The following is a 15,236-nucleotide window of genomic DNA, read 5'->3' on the forward strand; positions in this document are numbered from 1 at the left end:
ACGTGTGTTTTCGTACTAATCCTGAATGTCTGTGTCTAGGTATTTTTTGTGTATCAATTTTGCTAATTGTATGTTTTGCAAATACAAATGCTCACCGAAACAGCAGGTATGATTCAAACTTTGTTTTTCTAAGCTTCTCTAGCCGCTTCTAAAAGCTGTTTGGAAAATAAAACCTTACAGGGCTCTTTGCAAATATTCTCTTAGATTTGACAATAGTGCTCAAGTTTTAGTGGACAGTTGTAACTTACACAGAAAATTATTCTTAACTAAGTCACATATATTTATTTCCTCTTTCCCCCACCCCAAATTTACTTGCTAAAGTGTTACCTTGAGTTGAAATCATTTAGGCAATTGTCTTGCAGTGAAGATGAAGGACAGGAAATGACCTACAAGCAGAGCAGGTGACATGTTGTCCCATAGCCTAGAAAAAGAGTGATTAAACTCTGCTTCACAGAGGATTATATCTGCAGAGCAGGACACTTTCTTCCATTTTCTACATCATCTCCGGGTGTTTTCCATGTGTGGATTTATGTATTATTTTGTTGTTGTTTAGAAACTGTTCTGTAGATTTTCAATGTTAATTCCCCAGGTACTTTGGGATTTATATTATTCTACAGATGATTACAGATGAGGTAGTGTTGTGAAGCACATCTATTTAGTGAGCTTACAGAATTTCCTTGTTCTAATGTCTGATGTGAATTTGAGAGTTTGAATGTTCCAGAATTTGGGGTTTTTTGGGAAAAGATAGCACAGAAGTGAAGGCTGCGAATTGCTGATCTTTGTCGAAGTGTAACAACTTGGCCATCAGTTACTTATTCCATTCACACTTCGAAGATGACTGGGAACACTGATGTTTAAAGTAGTCTTCCTTAATGAGGTGAGGGCTAGAGTTGTCCTCTCCTAGATCATTTGAATCACTTGAGAACAGCCCGAAGATTTCACTTGTTTGCCCCATTTGGGAGGAGGAGTGATTGTGATCCAGTACTTATCACTTCTCTGGGAATTGAAGCAGAGCTGGTTTTTTTTTTTTATTGCTATGTGTCTCCCTCAACAGCAGAGCAAGTTATTCAACCTAACCTTGCTCTAGTTTTTTGCTTCACTTTTGTCCAGTGTTTAGAAGTTGGGGTTAACTGAGATTACAAAATCATTTTAATGCTGTGCTATTTAGCAGGTAGCACGTAGCGCTAGGTTTTGAAATCGTGCTGTGTTTTCTAACTCTGCTGCTGTATTTCTGGTTGACCATTAACGAAGTTATTTTCCCTTTTTTACCTGGAAGGGAAATTGCAGTAGGACTGTCATCTTATAAAATGTCTAAAATTTTACTGATGGGGAGAAAGCCCATCATAATTCATGTGAGATGTGAATTATGAGTATATACATATGGATAACTTCTTTTGAAGCAAAGATGGGGAAGAGAACTTTGTCCTGCAGTAGAATTACGAGAGCCTAACAGAACATCCTGTGTGCAGCTTTGGTCACTGGAATACAAGAAAGATCTAAAGCTGTCAGAGAGTGTCCAAAGGAGGGCATCAAAGATAGTGAAAGGCCTTGGGGAGAAGCCATATGAGGAGCGGCTGAGGTCTCTTGGTCTGTTCAGCCTGGAAGAAGAAGAGGAGACTGAGGGGAGACCTCATTGCAGTTACAACTTCCTAATGAGAGGAAGAGGAAGGACAGACACTGATCTCTTTGGTTACAATGACAGGACCTGAGGGAATGGCCTGAAGTTGTGTCAGGGGAAGTTTAGCTTGCCTATTAGAAAAATGTTCCTCACCCAGAGGGTGGTTGGGCACTGGAACAGGCTCCCCAGGGAAGTGGTCACAGCACCAGCCTGACAGAGTTCAAGAAATGTTTGGACAACATTCTGGGGCACGTGTGTGACTCTTGGGGATGCTCCTGTGCCGGGCCAGGAGTTGGACTCGACATTCTGTATTCTGTGACCTGATTCCTGTGTTCTCTTGAAAAACTTTAATTTAATTGGTCAGGAGTATTTTATTAGATACTTTTGTCATCAGTATTGCCATTAAATTATTTTAATAGGCACATGACTATAAATTTTCATCAAGCAACTTGATGTCTGCAACAAACCTTTTCTCATTGTTTTCCTTCACACGTTTTTAAAAAAGCTTTTCAAAATAGTAGTGTCAAGTTCTTGTCCAAGTATAAAGTAATATTTGTCCTTAGAAATAAAAGCATTACAGTGCAGAATATCTAATGTGTTTCTTGGTGTTGGTAGTTGGGTTTTTTAAACTGATAACCATATGGCAATGATGACAGATTCTTGCTTGCTCCTAAGCTGTATGAGGTTGCTAGGGGTTGTCAGATGACACTTGCTCACATGAGAGCCATTAACAGGGTGTTGTAGCCAGTGTTAGAACAACCTTGCAACTAAGGGCGAGTCACTGCAAAAGCAACTATACCTTTTTTTTTTTTTTTTTAAAGAGGCCATATGGTTCAGTCTTGTGACTACATAATTGCCGGCTACCTAAATCACATACCAGGAAACAAACATAGCTAAAGTCAATATTAGCTGTTGTATGTGCTACAGCTTTGTGCCAGGCTTGGTAGGAAAACCTCTGACAGCAGCAAGAGCAAGTCTACGGATGGCTTCTGAAACCTGAAAGTCATGTCTGCTCTGTCTGGAATAATTGCAGGAGTACCTTGGCTACAGCTGTCTTTTTGTATTAATGGCTTATAGAATCTATGGCGATTGCTTTGCCTTTTTTTCCCTCAATTGGAAATTCAGCAGACTGTGCTCCTCTATGGGGAAGAAGGCTGATGGTAAAATACCATTGTTAATGGTTGATCGATAGTGAAGAAACCTGCTTGGGGCTGTTTCTCTTCAGCAGGTATTTAGTTTCTTTGACGGAACTTTACAAGAGGATTTGTAGCTAAGAAAATGTGTGGGGGCACACCAAAAACTACAAATGGCACTGGGGGACAAATAGAAAGAGCAAGAAACAACAACGATGTACCACTTGGAAATAATCTCTCTTGTACCAAACTGGATGAAAGAATTAGAAAGTCTTTAAGAGACCAAAGTGTCAGCTGTGCGAACAAAGTGACTAGACTGCTACAAAACAGGTATGCCTGTAACTTTTTTGATGTGTATGATTTTTGACAAATAAGGGACATTTTTATTTAACACTGGATTTATAATCTTGTTCCTGAAAGGCTATTTTGTAAAAATAGAGAGAGTTCTGTTAGAAGCTGATTCTTGATGGTGGTGCTGACTGAAACTCCAGAGAGTCTTTACTGTTTGAAACTGTACCTATGTGTTTGACTCTGATGTGTAAGATTTATGTATGTGCAAACTGAGGCATAAAGGGTAATTGCCTTTCTTTTCAATTAAGGTGAAATAATCTTACCTTCTCTTTCTAGTTTCCTAATTAGTTTCTCCTCTTACTCTTTTTGCCACCTCCTGTGTTAGTGGGTCAAGAACAGTATGTGGAGCAGACAGGAGAGAATGCTGTGAAGTGGGGGAAGAATGGAGAGGGGAACCGTCTGCTTTACTTGTAAATTACCTCTAGTTCATGCATTAAATCAAAGTAATCTGAGGTGAGAATAGTGTTTATTTAACGTTTGTGTTGTCCTTTTCAGATGTGTCCCAGCATGTCGCCAATGTCTGACTCTTTACAGCTGTGTTGAAAATATGGTTTAGGGTGGCTTTTTCCAAGTTCTAGCACCCAAGGGTGTTAGAATTAGTATACTACCTTCAGGATTGCTGGTGTAAGAAGCAGAAAAACATAGAAACATAGAGATGTTTCAGCCTGTTTGGTTCGCTAGCTTGTAGATGTTGCACTAAGGTAGTGAGTGGTTAGTCACTTTCAAAAACAGTGTAAGGTTAGCTGAAGTAGTTTTTGAATATAAATGAATAGGTCACTCTTCAGTTATTGCACGGATGCTGATAATTATAAAGGTGAAGCAAAAGCTTTCTTTATAAAGATCAGAGTTTGGAGATCTATATTAACTGAAAGTATTAATTCAGGGCAGAATGAGGAAAAATTTTTGTGACTTTTTTCAAGAAACAAACAAGTCTGCTTTCCCCTAAGGAAGAGAGATCTCCTTGCCTCCATGTCTCATAACTGTAATTGAAGAAATGTTGAGCAAGCCAAAGGAAAATAACTAATATGCAAGTGTAAGAGAAAATAAAGCAAGCTGAAGCTTCTCTGGGGAGACAACTTTTCAGGATATCTGTAATCCGTTCCAAACTTGTGGCTTTCTTTAAAAAAAAATCCATGGCATTATAATATCTCTAGGAGACCTGATTCTACTGTTGTATGAACACAGCTTGATTTGTTTTATTTATTTTGACTTGAAGATGTTTATTACTTCTAGCATCTTCCACATAGAGGAAAGATACAGTCTGATGGTGAGGCTGGGTAAGCTGACCTGCTCAAACAGACTGATGATGTTGAAGGAGCTACTTTCTTTGATTTCTGGCATCATCCTCCTGTCATTTTCCCCCTTGTTCTGGCTTTGGCCTTTCCAGTCTTTTTGAAACTGGCTCCCCTTAGGGAGTCAGCTCACTAAGCAGACAGAGAACTGACTTAGGAACAGGAAAACTCAATTAACATTCTAACTAGCCTCAATACTTTTTTGGAATGTAGAGGGAACATTTTATTTTTGCCCTTTCCTAAAGGTATATAGTTCCATGGACAAAGTGAGGTAGTGTAACTCATGCTGCCACCAAGAGGTGGGGGTTCCACTGCCTTCTACTACTTCTTTTTTCCAACTGTGTTTCTGATCCACTTTCATGTGCTTGGGCAGACTTCTGTTGCTGCAGAGAATTCAGTTTACAGAAGGGTCCAGCAATTACCAGAGCAGACACAAGTAACAGGAAGGGTCACGTAGTTATAGAAAGGAGTGAAAGGATATGTGGGACTCTTACTTTTGTGGTGAAATAAGAAAACATGTTCAGTGAGAATAACCACATTTAACCTGAAATGTGAACATACACACAGGATCATATTAATATAGTAAAGTCAGCGAATTTCTAAGACTATGCAGGACATGGCATTGCTAAATAAGCAAGAAGCTGATACAGAGATAAGGAAGTAATGGTTTGGGGTTTTTCCACATGTTTTACACATGTGGAAACAGCAGACCAATGAGTCTGCGTACTGGCTGTATTAAACATTCTGCTTTTAGGAGATGATGGGATACTCCCACTGTCCCTGTTTTGGGGGATCTATGTTACATAACCTTGCTTAAACAATAAAGGGTGGAAGTACTGTAAGCAGTGCTCATCAGCTTTTGTGACAGGCATAAACATCCCGGTCATCTGACTAGTCTTGGGCCTGCTGCTGGATTCCATGTGGAAGTAATGAGACTTCATGGACTTGTGTGCCTGTATAAATTGCCTGTAGATATTTTTGATGTTATCAAATGAGGTTTTAGTAGGTTGGATCTCTTCTGTAATGGGTAGGACTGCTGCAGGAACTGCATCTGTAAGCAGTGGCATCATTAAAACATGTCTGATATTTGATTAGAACTATAAAGAGGCATTATTTGAAATTACTTCCCTAGATTTGGTCTGCTAGTCACATAAAGCTCTGTATGATGGATTTTTTTGTAATTTCTTAGCTTGTTGCTGTCTGCTAGAAAATCTGTTTGTAGTTCTGGCAGATTGCAGCAATCTTTAATTCTAGCATGTTGTGTGGAAAATTGGCTTTTGCTTTAGCCTAAAATCCAGTTCATGTCTTAAACAGAAGTCAGCACTGCATGACCAACATGAAGTTTGCTTTAGTGTACCATGAGGGAGTTCACTTGTTCGTAAGGAAACCTGAATTCATGCAATCCAGCCTACATCGGTGGGCAGATGCAGGGCTAGATTGGCTCAGTCTGTGTCTGAAATTATTCTTTCTCAGTTTAGACTTGCAGACCTGTGGTCTGAAGTATGGATGCTGCTGTGCCAGTCATGGAAATAAACAAGGCTTTGCTCTTGCATAGAATTTAGGCTAAAGCCATAGTGATGCACCTTTTCTTTGTTAAAGGAAGTAAAGACCTGTAGCTTTTTAAAGAAAACTACATAGTTACTTGAGGCTGTCTGTTGCAGAAAGTGTGTAAATAGGTAACTGTATAACTGAAGAGATATTGGGGTATCTGATACTGTAGAATATCAGATTCATGTGGCACACTAGGTTGAAGTGTATTGATGTCTCTGACTTCTCTTGCATTCTGTATAACTGGATTTTGTAATAGCATTGCACAGGCAGTGGGCTGAGAAACTAGTAACAGACTTCTTAAACAGATGGTGTAGTTGCAGCTCTCTGTGTATGTGAGGTGTGTAGGATCTTTGTTGGGCAACTATCAACAATGGTATCAGGTCTGGTCTCGTGCAGGTTAACGTAATGCTGTGACTGCTTTTGAAAGGGAAGACTTGAGAAGAAATCTGCCTGGCACTCCCAGCAGTTCTGGAGGCAACATGTTATATACACATCAAGAAGTTTCCTCACTATGAATGGCAAAACAGCCTTTAGCATTGTTCCATGATGGGGAACCTTGCACATTATGTACATATAGCACACTTGTATCAGAGTACCTTGCAGTGGAGATAGCTATCTGGCTTATTTTGGATGTTTAAAAGTAAAATAAAACCTTCCAGGTTTGAAAAAGATGCCAATTTAGGCTTTTTTTTTTTTTTTTTTTTTTTAGCTGCATAGAGCATAAAGAAAAAATTAAGCTGGCTTTACTTAAAATTATTTTAAATTCACAAGTCTCCAACTGTACTCCTAAAGCAGTTTTCTGTCATTACCCTACTGACTTTAGAAACTCTTGATAGTGTTTACCTCACTATTGATTTATGGATGTCGACAGAACATGGAAAAAGGGAATAAATTCATAAATTCTAGTCTTTCATATGTATAGGGGTCTTATGCTTTTCTCCCAATTCTCTACCTTCCATTTCTGTAAGGCGCTGTTTGGGAAAATTCCTAAATGAAGCTGCCTTTTGGGTGGAAGATCAGTGTGGCCTTGACTGAAGTCTGTTGTGCAGTTTGTTGAACCAACAGCTATTAATAACAGTTGTACTCTCACCCCCCCAGGTGCAGTCCATCTAGGTCAGGGCTGGGGCAATATGAGTGAGCATCAGTGCTCTGCTTTATGCAGTAGTAGGTTTTTTCCATTGATCTCAGCTTGTTAGCTACATAACATGAAAAGTGTTTTCTGTGGCTGAAGCTGAGGCCAAGCAAATCTCCATGCTCTGATGTCCAGAGCAGAGGCTGACTCCATTTGGAATTAGGAAATGAGATTTCTTGTCATTGCCGCTATGTTCATTTTGGCTCCTCAGCCCTCATGGTAGTGCCATGAGGCAGGTCATGTGCCATGTTTATCTCTGGAGAATGGGCAGATTCTGGCTTGAGAGAATTGTTTTGCTTCAGGTTGAATTTCAATGGTGTCTTGGTTTCATGTACTAGATGATTTTCACTGTAGTTGGAGACCAAGTCTCAGTAATTGATGGCTGCTCTGTGAACCATGAAATGTCTCAGAAAAGGGGAAAAATAATGGAACAACATAAACCTTGTCTTTCCATTGCAAGACTTAAACGTTAGGAAAATCTTAACTTACATTGTCAGGAATAGGTCAAAAGGAATTAGATTTGTGCTTCTTAGAGAAGGATGAGAGAGGGTGTAAGCCTTGTACTGTTGGAAGGCAGTAATAGAGAGGATGGTAATCTGTTGTGGTTTTTTGTCACTGAGAGTATTGCACAAAATAGTACACTTAGCTTACAGTTAGGATGATCCAGGCTGTGTACAGAGAACAGAATAAGAGTTGTTAAGGCCTGGAGCAGATCGCCAAGAAAGTTTTGTGTTCTCTTTGCGGAAAATTTTGGAAAAAGATTGGATGAAGATTGGGCTGGCTGTGCCTGCCTTTGTCAGTGACACTGAGCTTAGACACTCCTTTGGAGTTCCTTTTTGCTCGGAGCTATGTGATTTGCACCCTGGATTCTGTAAATTTCAAGTAAAAGATACATTTGCCAAATACCTGTTTCTTCACTTAAATGAACCTGCAAAGTAAACATGCTATTTTAACATCTTGTGTTTCTAATCCGTAGCTGGTCCTCTTCGGAGTTTGACTTGAATGAAATCCGCCTGATAGTTTACCAAGACTGTGAGAGGAGAGGCAGACAGGTCTTATTTGATTCCAAAGCAGTCCGCAAAATTGATGAAGCTGTGGTTCAGGTATGAATTGTTAATTTTGTTGATGTCCTACTGCTCTTTTCATTTCCAAAAGTAACTATATTAACAGGACAGTGTCAGCTTCTTAATCTTATGATCTTTCACTGGGATAGCTGCAACAAGAGTGTGTTGATTACAAAAAGCATATGAACATATCTGGTATTTGGTATTTATAGTACAAATATGGTATTCAAACTTAACAACTTAGACCAGATTGGCTTGCAGGCAAAGAAATCTATTTCCCTTTAAACAGAGTATTTCTTGAGCCTTTTCAGTATTGACTGGATTTGCTTTTTGTTTTTGGCCCTGGCTTTACAATCCCTTTGTTCCAGTGATGTCTACCATGTGTGCAAAGAAGCTTTCTTTCCTTTGGTGTTTGGATTAGTAAAGTTGTTGTCTTGATGTGAATTAAAACAAATTCACTGGCTAACCGTGTTGTATTACATAATATGACACATGGCAATATATATGGCCATGTAACTTTTGGTAATATATCGAATTAAGATCAGATGCTGTCAAGATGCAAGTTTTTTGCTTCTCTCCTTGGGTTCAAATCGTGGAGTAAAGCTTTCAGCAAACTTAGGTAATTTTAAGATCAGTAAACCAATAGTGTTTTCTGTTTTGTGGTAGTTTTGATTGGCTTTTTAGTACTACTTCTGTGTTTCTCTTCTACATTGAATTTTTTCAAATTTTTTGTTTGTTTTGAAGTTTTTTTAGAACCAACAGCTTCAGTTTATTAGACTACCATGGTATATCATGGAGCATACATATATACCTGTATAAACTATATAAGAATAGTCATAACCTGTAGAAATTACTTACGAAGATGCTTAAAAAGCTACAATCTCTGTTTCAGTCACATTGTAAATATGCTATTGTGCTGAATGAGTAAGACTGATGAGCATCATCAGCTGATGTCTGATCATCTACTTAAGAGTGTAAATGGGTCAGACTGGTTGTTAATCTTGCTTCCCCTCTTCCCCCACCCCCTCCCAAAATCAAGGTCATTACTTTGTATCTTAAAGTTGTTTTAAAACAAACAGCATGCTAGCAAAAAATATATTTCTGGCTTCCTTTAGATACTCAAAGTATTCCACTTGCTTGAATACTTTAGCTAAAAGTTAACTACACAATCTCCTATCAGAAACTCTCAATGTAACACTGACATAAAACAGATTAAAACCTCCCTCCTAACACGATACAGGCTATAATCTGTTTTCTAGCCAGACGCTAAGCTAGATACCCTTTTAAAACAGCTAAAGTACTTTGAATGCCATCCAAACACATAGATGTTAAAAATGATTCTGAGCATTTGGTTGTTACCAAACAGCAAAATTAAAACTTGATTAGTTTAAAATTAGGCAAAATTACTGTCAGACTCAATCCTGTTTAAACTGAAGTCAAGAAGGAGTATGTGTGTATACTGTGCATTTTTCTGAAATACTGTAAATCTTACTCACATTGAATATTCAAATACATTGTTTGTCTTTAACCTGTTAATTCTACCAAATGATAGATTATTCACCCCTTGTTTTTACTGTCTGTTCTTGTGTTTTAGAAATGTGTTAATCATTTGGGGAGCAAAAGTTATATGCAATTTGAGTGATTAATTGTGCAAATGATTACAGGAATTGGTTTGTAAGAAACCCATAAACTGAGATTTTGTTTACATAAACTTTGGCAAATATTACAAAGAGTAATTCATAACAATTGGGAATGATATTCCTGTGAAATGGACTAATTACTCTGATTATGTGTGATACTATGAAAACCTATCTGATAGGCTAAATGTGAGAGTAGCTCTCCACTTGCTCTGACCCTGGCATTTAAAAAAATATTTTGAAAGTGATACATATTTTTTGAACCAAATAAGAGTATTCTTTTATTTCTGTTGCTTTCCTGTAGTTTTAAGAAAATTGGTGCCGTGACATGTTTAGAGGTGGGAGTTCTCATATTTACTTCGATGGTTTTTGTCACATTCTGTTTTGACATAGAAAATGGTAGATGAGGCTTCTGTAAAGACTTCTGCCAAGAGCTGCCAAGCAAGCAATGGAAGCAGCAGTGTTTCTTCCCATAGTCCCTCAATAGGCTGTATGCAAAATATCAAAGAACAGATACCGAAGTATCAGGTAATATTTGTTACTTTGTTACTTTCATTTACCTTTTTGACTGAAGAAGTTACTTCATGAAAGCCTTCACTTAGATGCATTGAATGACTTAGGCTTTTATTACATGACGAGTTAATCTGAACCTTGAGATATCTACACTATCCATAAAGTGTTGTAGAATAAGAACATGTGTGGGTACATCTTAACCTTTTGGTCTATCTTGGTCTTATCTTTCATGGAGTTGTGAAATCTATCTAATAGTATTTTGTCATAAGAAGCACTATACTGCTCTCTGTTCTTGTCTACTTATGGTTCAGGTCAGATCTGAAGAAGCTGTTGAACATGGTATATTAAGAGTCCCTTTAGTCTGTTTTACTGTAACATTAAATTTTTAGGTACTCTGGCTGTTTCTCATTTGAAAGCATTAGCATTTCACCTAGAAAAATGAAATTTGAAGCATGTGTAGATTAAGGTGGGAAAAGAAAAAAAATTATATTTAAGTGGAAGGTGATTTTCTTTGGAATTAACAAACTTCTCTTCCTATTTGCTAATGATGATCAGGCTTTTAAACAAAATAAGCAACTGGTCTGAAGACTGTGTTTCTGAGTATAATTACAAATTATTTTCCAATTAAAAAAAAAACATTTCCAAGAAGCTTTCTGCAAAGGCAGGGAAGGTGAATTTACTCATTTGAATAAGGAAGGCAATTTATTTTTTGCAAATCCAGACCACAGAATCCAAGTCCTGTTAACATTTACAGCTTTTATCAAACATTGTTATATGGGAATGTTGCTGGACACAGCTTTTTTTTTTTTTTTTTTTTAAATGCAGTAGATCTTTTTTCCTCTTTTTTTGCCTTTGGAGGTCCCCCTGGAACAAGGGTAACACTGCTGATCTTGTGAGCAAAATGGAGGATGTCTTCCTGCTGTACTTGTTAAGCCCATGCTGAGTGCACACTGATCTTACTCTGCATGGAAAATATTAACTTCCTTGTATTCTCTGTTCCAAATGCATCACTGTGGCACTATATTAAGTTGAAATAGCATGCCAAGTTATTTTTTACTTTGTTGTTCCCATCTTCTTGTCTGTGTAGTACACCAGGCCAGCCTCTGATGTCAATATGCTGGGAGAAATGATGTTTGGCTCAGTGGCAATGAGTTACAAAGGCTCCACCTTGAAAATTCACTACATACGGTGAGTGTCCTTTTCTGTGATGCACTGTCTTGTCAGGCACTTGGAATTGATGACTCACTGAAATGACTGTTTATCCTTTCAGCTCTCCCCCACAGCTGATGATAAGTAAAGTCTTCTCAGCCAGGGTAGGAAGCTTCAGTGGAAGCAACAATAAGTAAGAATATCTTTTTTATATATATTTCTTTTCCTTTCCCATCCAGTGCAGTTGTCTGTCTTTCTTTCTCCTTTTGTAGTCCTAGTGGAAAATCAGGAAAGCAGCTAAGGAGAAGAATTCTCTTAATAGATCCTAGTTAGGCCAGCCAAGTTTTTAATTGAAAAAAAAAAAATCTCCAAGGATTTGCTTCTTAATTTGTCCAGGACATGCAATAAGGTTTGGAGGCTAGGTGCTTTGGGCAATCAAAGCTTCCATCTCTTCCTGCTGTGAGAAGGTTGAGGAAGGGGATCCCAGACGAGATCCCTGTATCCCACTTCCATTTCGTTCAACAAATACACGGTTCTGTTTTACCTCCTCCTCAAAATGGGCAAATGGGAATAAACTGAATCCCAAATGTGACATAAAGAAACTTCCAATAATTCAAATATAAAAAGTAAATACCTATTTCCTTCCAGTTTCAGAAACCTACTTGTCCTTGAACTTGATTGTAAAGTTAATTTTCAACCTTCTTTTTTTTATAAAACGACCCTAATTCTTAAGCTAATATTAATGCCTCTTGATTGCATTCTTAAGGAACACTGATTTTTTTTTCCACCTGTTGTAGCTTGCAAGATAGCTTTGAATACATCAACCAAGATCCCAGCCTGGGAAAGCTGAGCTCGAATCAGAATGGTTTGGGAACCTGTCGCAGTGGAAGTAATTTAGGTAAATATTTCCAGGTTCTATGTCTTTCTGACAACACGAGGCCATCTGTTCATTCAGTTTTGGCTTTTTTTCGCAGTACATCACCTCCTTGGATTTTTTTTACTTTCTTTTAATTTTTTTTAAATTTTTTTTTCTTTTTAATTTTTTTCCATTTTCTCTACGTTGCTTTTGTTTCGTAGGTGTGTTACAGCTGTGTAGCAGCAAACTGCTGCAGGGTGTGTCTGAAGGAGGTCCCCTCCGGCTCATCCGCAGTGCTTCTTTCTTTGCAGGTTTGTGTGGAATGCCAGCCACAGTGTGACCCATCCATATGCACACACAAATCCAGCTCATTCTGAATCTTTGCAGGACATACATAATTAGTCTCTAGAAACAGAGGGCTAAAAGAGTGGCAGCAGGTGTTTCTGGTGTACACTTAAAAATCTTTCTTCTGAAAAAATAGCTAATTTCCTGTGTTTCATTTTAAAGATATTTTGATGCAGTGTTTCTAAAGATGAATTAGCCCTTATGTTTCTTAGAGAACTTATGTTTCCTGGCTTATTGCTGGTTTCTTGCTAACGTGCAGGTGTCTTGCTGGTGTACAGTTTTTTCTTATCTCTTGCTACTTTTTTTCAATTTGGTGGCAGGCATTCAAAATTCTTGACCCAAGTCTGGGAGTCATTAAGGGTTTCTTTTTTTCACAGTATCAATTTCTTTAATTCTCTAAACTTTAAGCTACATAAAGTCTCCTTTCACAGGCAGAATGATGATCCAGGCAGGTGGGTAGATCTTAGGCCTAATTACTTCTGCTAATTGCAAAAATGTGGACTGAAATACCAATGCAGTTTCTTCACAGCCTTTGCAACTCTTGCATGCTCTACAATTTGAGTGACTCTGCACTACTAACACTTCAATGTGATGTGACATAGGCTGAATGTTTCTTACTGTGGGGCTTTGTGGACTGTGAATCTCTGCTCGGCAAGTGAAACAGAAGCTTTTAATGGACCTTTGTGCTACACTATTTCATTATGATCTTACCTGTGTTAAGTGACAACCTTGCATACTCAAAGTTTATCAAGAGTGACAGATGAGGATGCCACCAGCTCTCACTTTCAAAGCATATCTGATTTCTGATAATGCAAACTGTATTCGTATTCTTAAGCTCCTCAGAGATGCTTTTACATTTGCATTGGGGCAAATAACCTTCCTCTAGTAACATGATACTCAGCGTAGGCTACTATTTGCTGCCACCTCTCTTCACACCATCCTGCTGATTTTGAGCAATGGTATAGGATGTAATTTTTTTGGTGTATGACCTTTAAACTTAAGCATTTTTTTAAATGATGACAAATAGTGTGATAAGTTATGTAATATTTTCTATTGATCTGGTCTGTTTTAGCACACAGCACACCTGTTGATATGCCTAGCAGAGGACAAAATGAGGACAGAGACAGCGGCATTGCTCGGTCAGGTATCTGCTGCCAATCTTGTTTGCCTACTTTTGTAATTGTTACGGTTTTTTGATGCAGTGGTTCACCTGAAATACAGACAGCTCATGACATTTATAAATCCATAATTGTTTTTATCTGCTAGGTGGTTTGCCTTCTTCATTTGTCCCACGCCTTAATGCAAGAATATTTGTAATTATGTTTGTTTACAGCCACTGTGTTCTGGGTTCTTAGCGAATTTATAATTTGGAGGAAGAATTAGTTGAAGCCTTTATTAGAGCAAATGAAATGTTTTTTGCCCTGAATATAAAAATTATGTCAGAAGACCAGAGATTGTCCTGTCTAACGAGACAGAACACTTTTAATGAGAAAAGATAAATTTTAGTATATTCTAGAAGGGAAGATCTTCCAAGTTACAACAAAAGAATGTCCTCAAGCTGCAAGATTTTTTAAAAATAATTGTATCTTCTGTTGCAAGGGAGTTGTGTGAAAAAGATCAGCAAGCAAGAGCAGTATTTGTGAGAAATTGTTCCCAGTTAGAGTGGGAAGAAAAATATTTAACTAGCACTCTTTGTAATTCATTGTATGTGGGGCTTCTTTCTTCATAGCATCTCTGAGCAGTCTTCTGGTTACTCCTTTTCCATCTCCAAGCTCTTCATCATCATCTTCTAGCAGCTACCAACGTCGCTGGCTCCGAAGTCAGACAACCAGTTTAGAGAATGGAATTATTCCTAGGTGGTGAGTGTAGCACCTTTCTTCTTAAAACAGCTGTTTGGCACTAATTTAAGCAAAACAGAGCTTAAACCTCTTTTATTTAAAAGTGCAAATCCTCCTATTAAATGTTCTCGACTCAGAGTATCTTCTGTGCGTGTTACGTAAGATTGCCAATATAAAGAAAGATTAAGATTTGGCTGAATGTGAACTTCAAAGCCCAATTTGAAATATAATTATTTTTATTGAATATATAGGCTGTATATGAATGTGGTATGAATGTATAGGCTGTGGGTGAAGCCATATTCTGAAAAACAAACTAAACTGTTTGTGAAGGAGCAGAGGATCCTGTTGAGATGAAAGGGACTGTACTAGCACTGCTGCCATAATTATTTTATACTATGATGAAGTCTGACTAGTGTGCAGTTAGTGAAATTTTGGAGTAATAGCCCATGATGACTCTCTTGGCTGGTACAGGATGTTCCTGATGTGACTTCTGCCAAAACAGGAAGAAAAAAAAGCTGTGATCAAAAAGCTTGGCTTCTGTTTTGGAATTTTATTAGCTTTTGTAGCTCAGTGGCATAACAAAGCATGGAATGCAGCAGACTTTTCATAGCTAATAAGCAAATTCTTCCCTTGTCATTTGCAAAATAGCAAATGGTTCTTGATTATCCTCTCTCTGTACTCATCCACCTGTACCCAGAGACAGCACGGAATTAGTGGAGACCTACAAGAAATTTGTGCTATTTGGCCTCTCTGTCTT

General features: G+C 38.0%; 1 protein-coding gene across 7 annotated transcripts in view; it reads left to right on the forward strand.

Annotated features, from left to right (window-relative positions):
- FNIP2 (folliculin interacting protein 2) overlaps positions 1–15,236 on the forward strand; it is an 83,494-nt gene that overhangs the window by 14,704 nt on the left and 53,554 nt on the right. For 2 of the 7 annotated variants that reach the window (XR_014851695.1, XR_014851696.1), the window contains exons 1-9: positions 2,548–3,081; positions 8,054–8,180; positions 10,172–10,306; positions 11,379–11,479; positions 11,562–11,633; positions 12,238–12,338; positions 12,518–12,607; positions 13,714–13,785; positions 14,371–14,500. Coding sequence is in view for 5 of the 7 variants with exons in the window: in XM_085058598.1 (XP_084914724.1) it covers positions 2,897–3,081; positions 8,054–8,180; positions 10,172–10,306; positions 11,379–11,479; positions 11,562–11,633; positions 12,238–12,338; positions 12,518–12,607; positions 13,714–13,785; positions 14,371–14,500 (1,013 nt within the window). In the remaining 2 variants the exon portion in view is untranslated. Of the gene's footprint in view, positions 1–2,547; positions 3,082–3,448; positions 3,556–8,053; positions 8,181–10,171; positions 10,307–11,378; positions 11,480–11,561; positions 11,634–12,237; positions 12,339–12,517; positions 12,608–13,713; positions 13,786–14,370; positions 14,501–15,236 lie in introns of those variants that run through there. The other 5 variants (XM_085058598.1, XM_085058601.1, XM_085058599.1 and 2 more) reach the window with 5 other exon arrangements.

This window comes from Lichenostomus cassidix, chromosome 4 (genome assembly GCF_008360975.1).
Source record: "Lichenostomus cassidix isolate B80296 chromosome 4, HeHo_3.0, whole genome shotgun sequence".
Taxonomy (NCBI): domain Eukaryota; kingdom Metazoa; phylum Chordata; class Aves; order Passeriformes; family Meliphagidae; genus Lichenostomus; species Lichenostomus cassidix.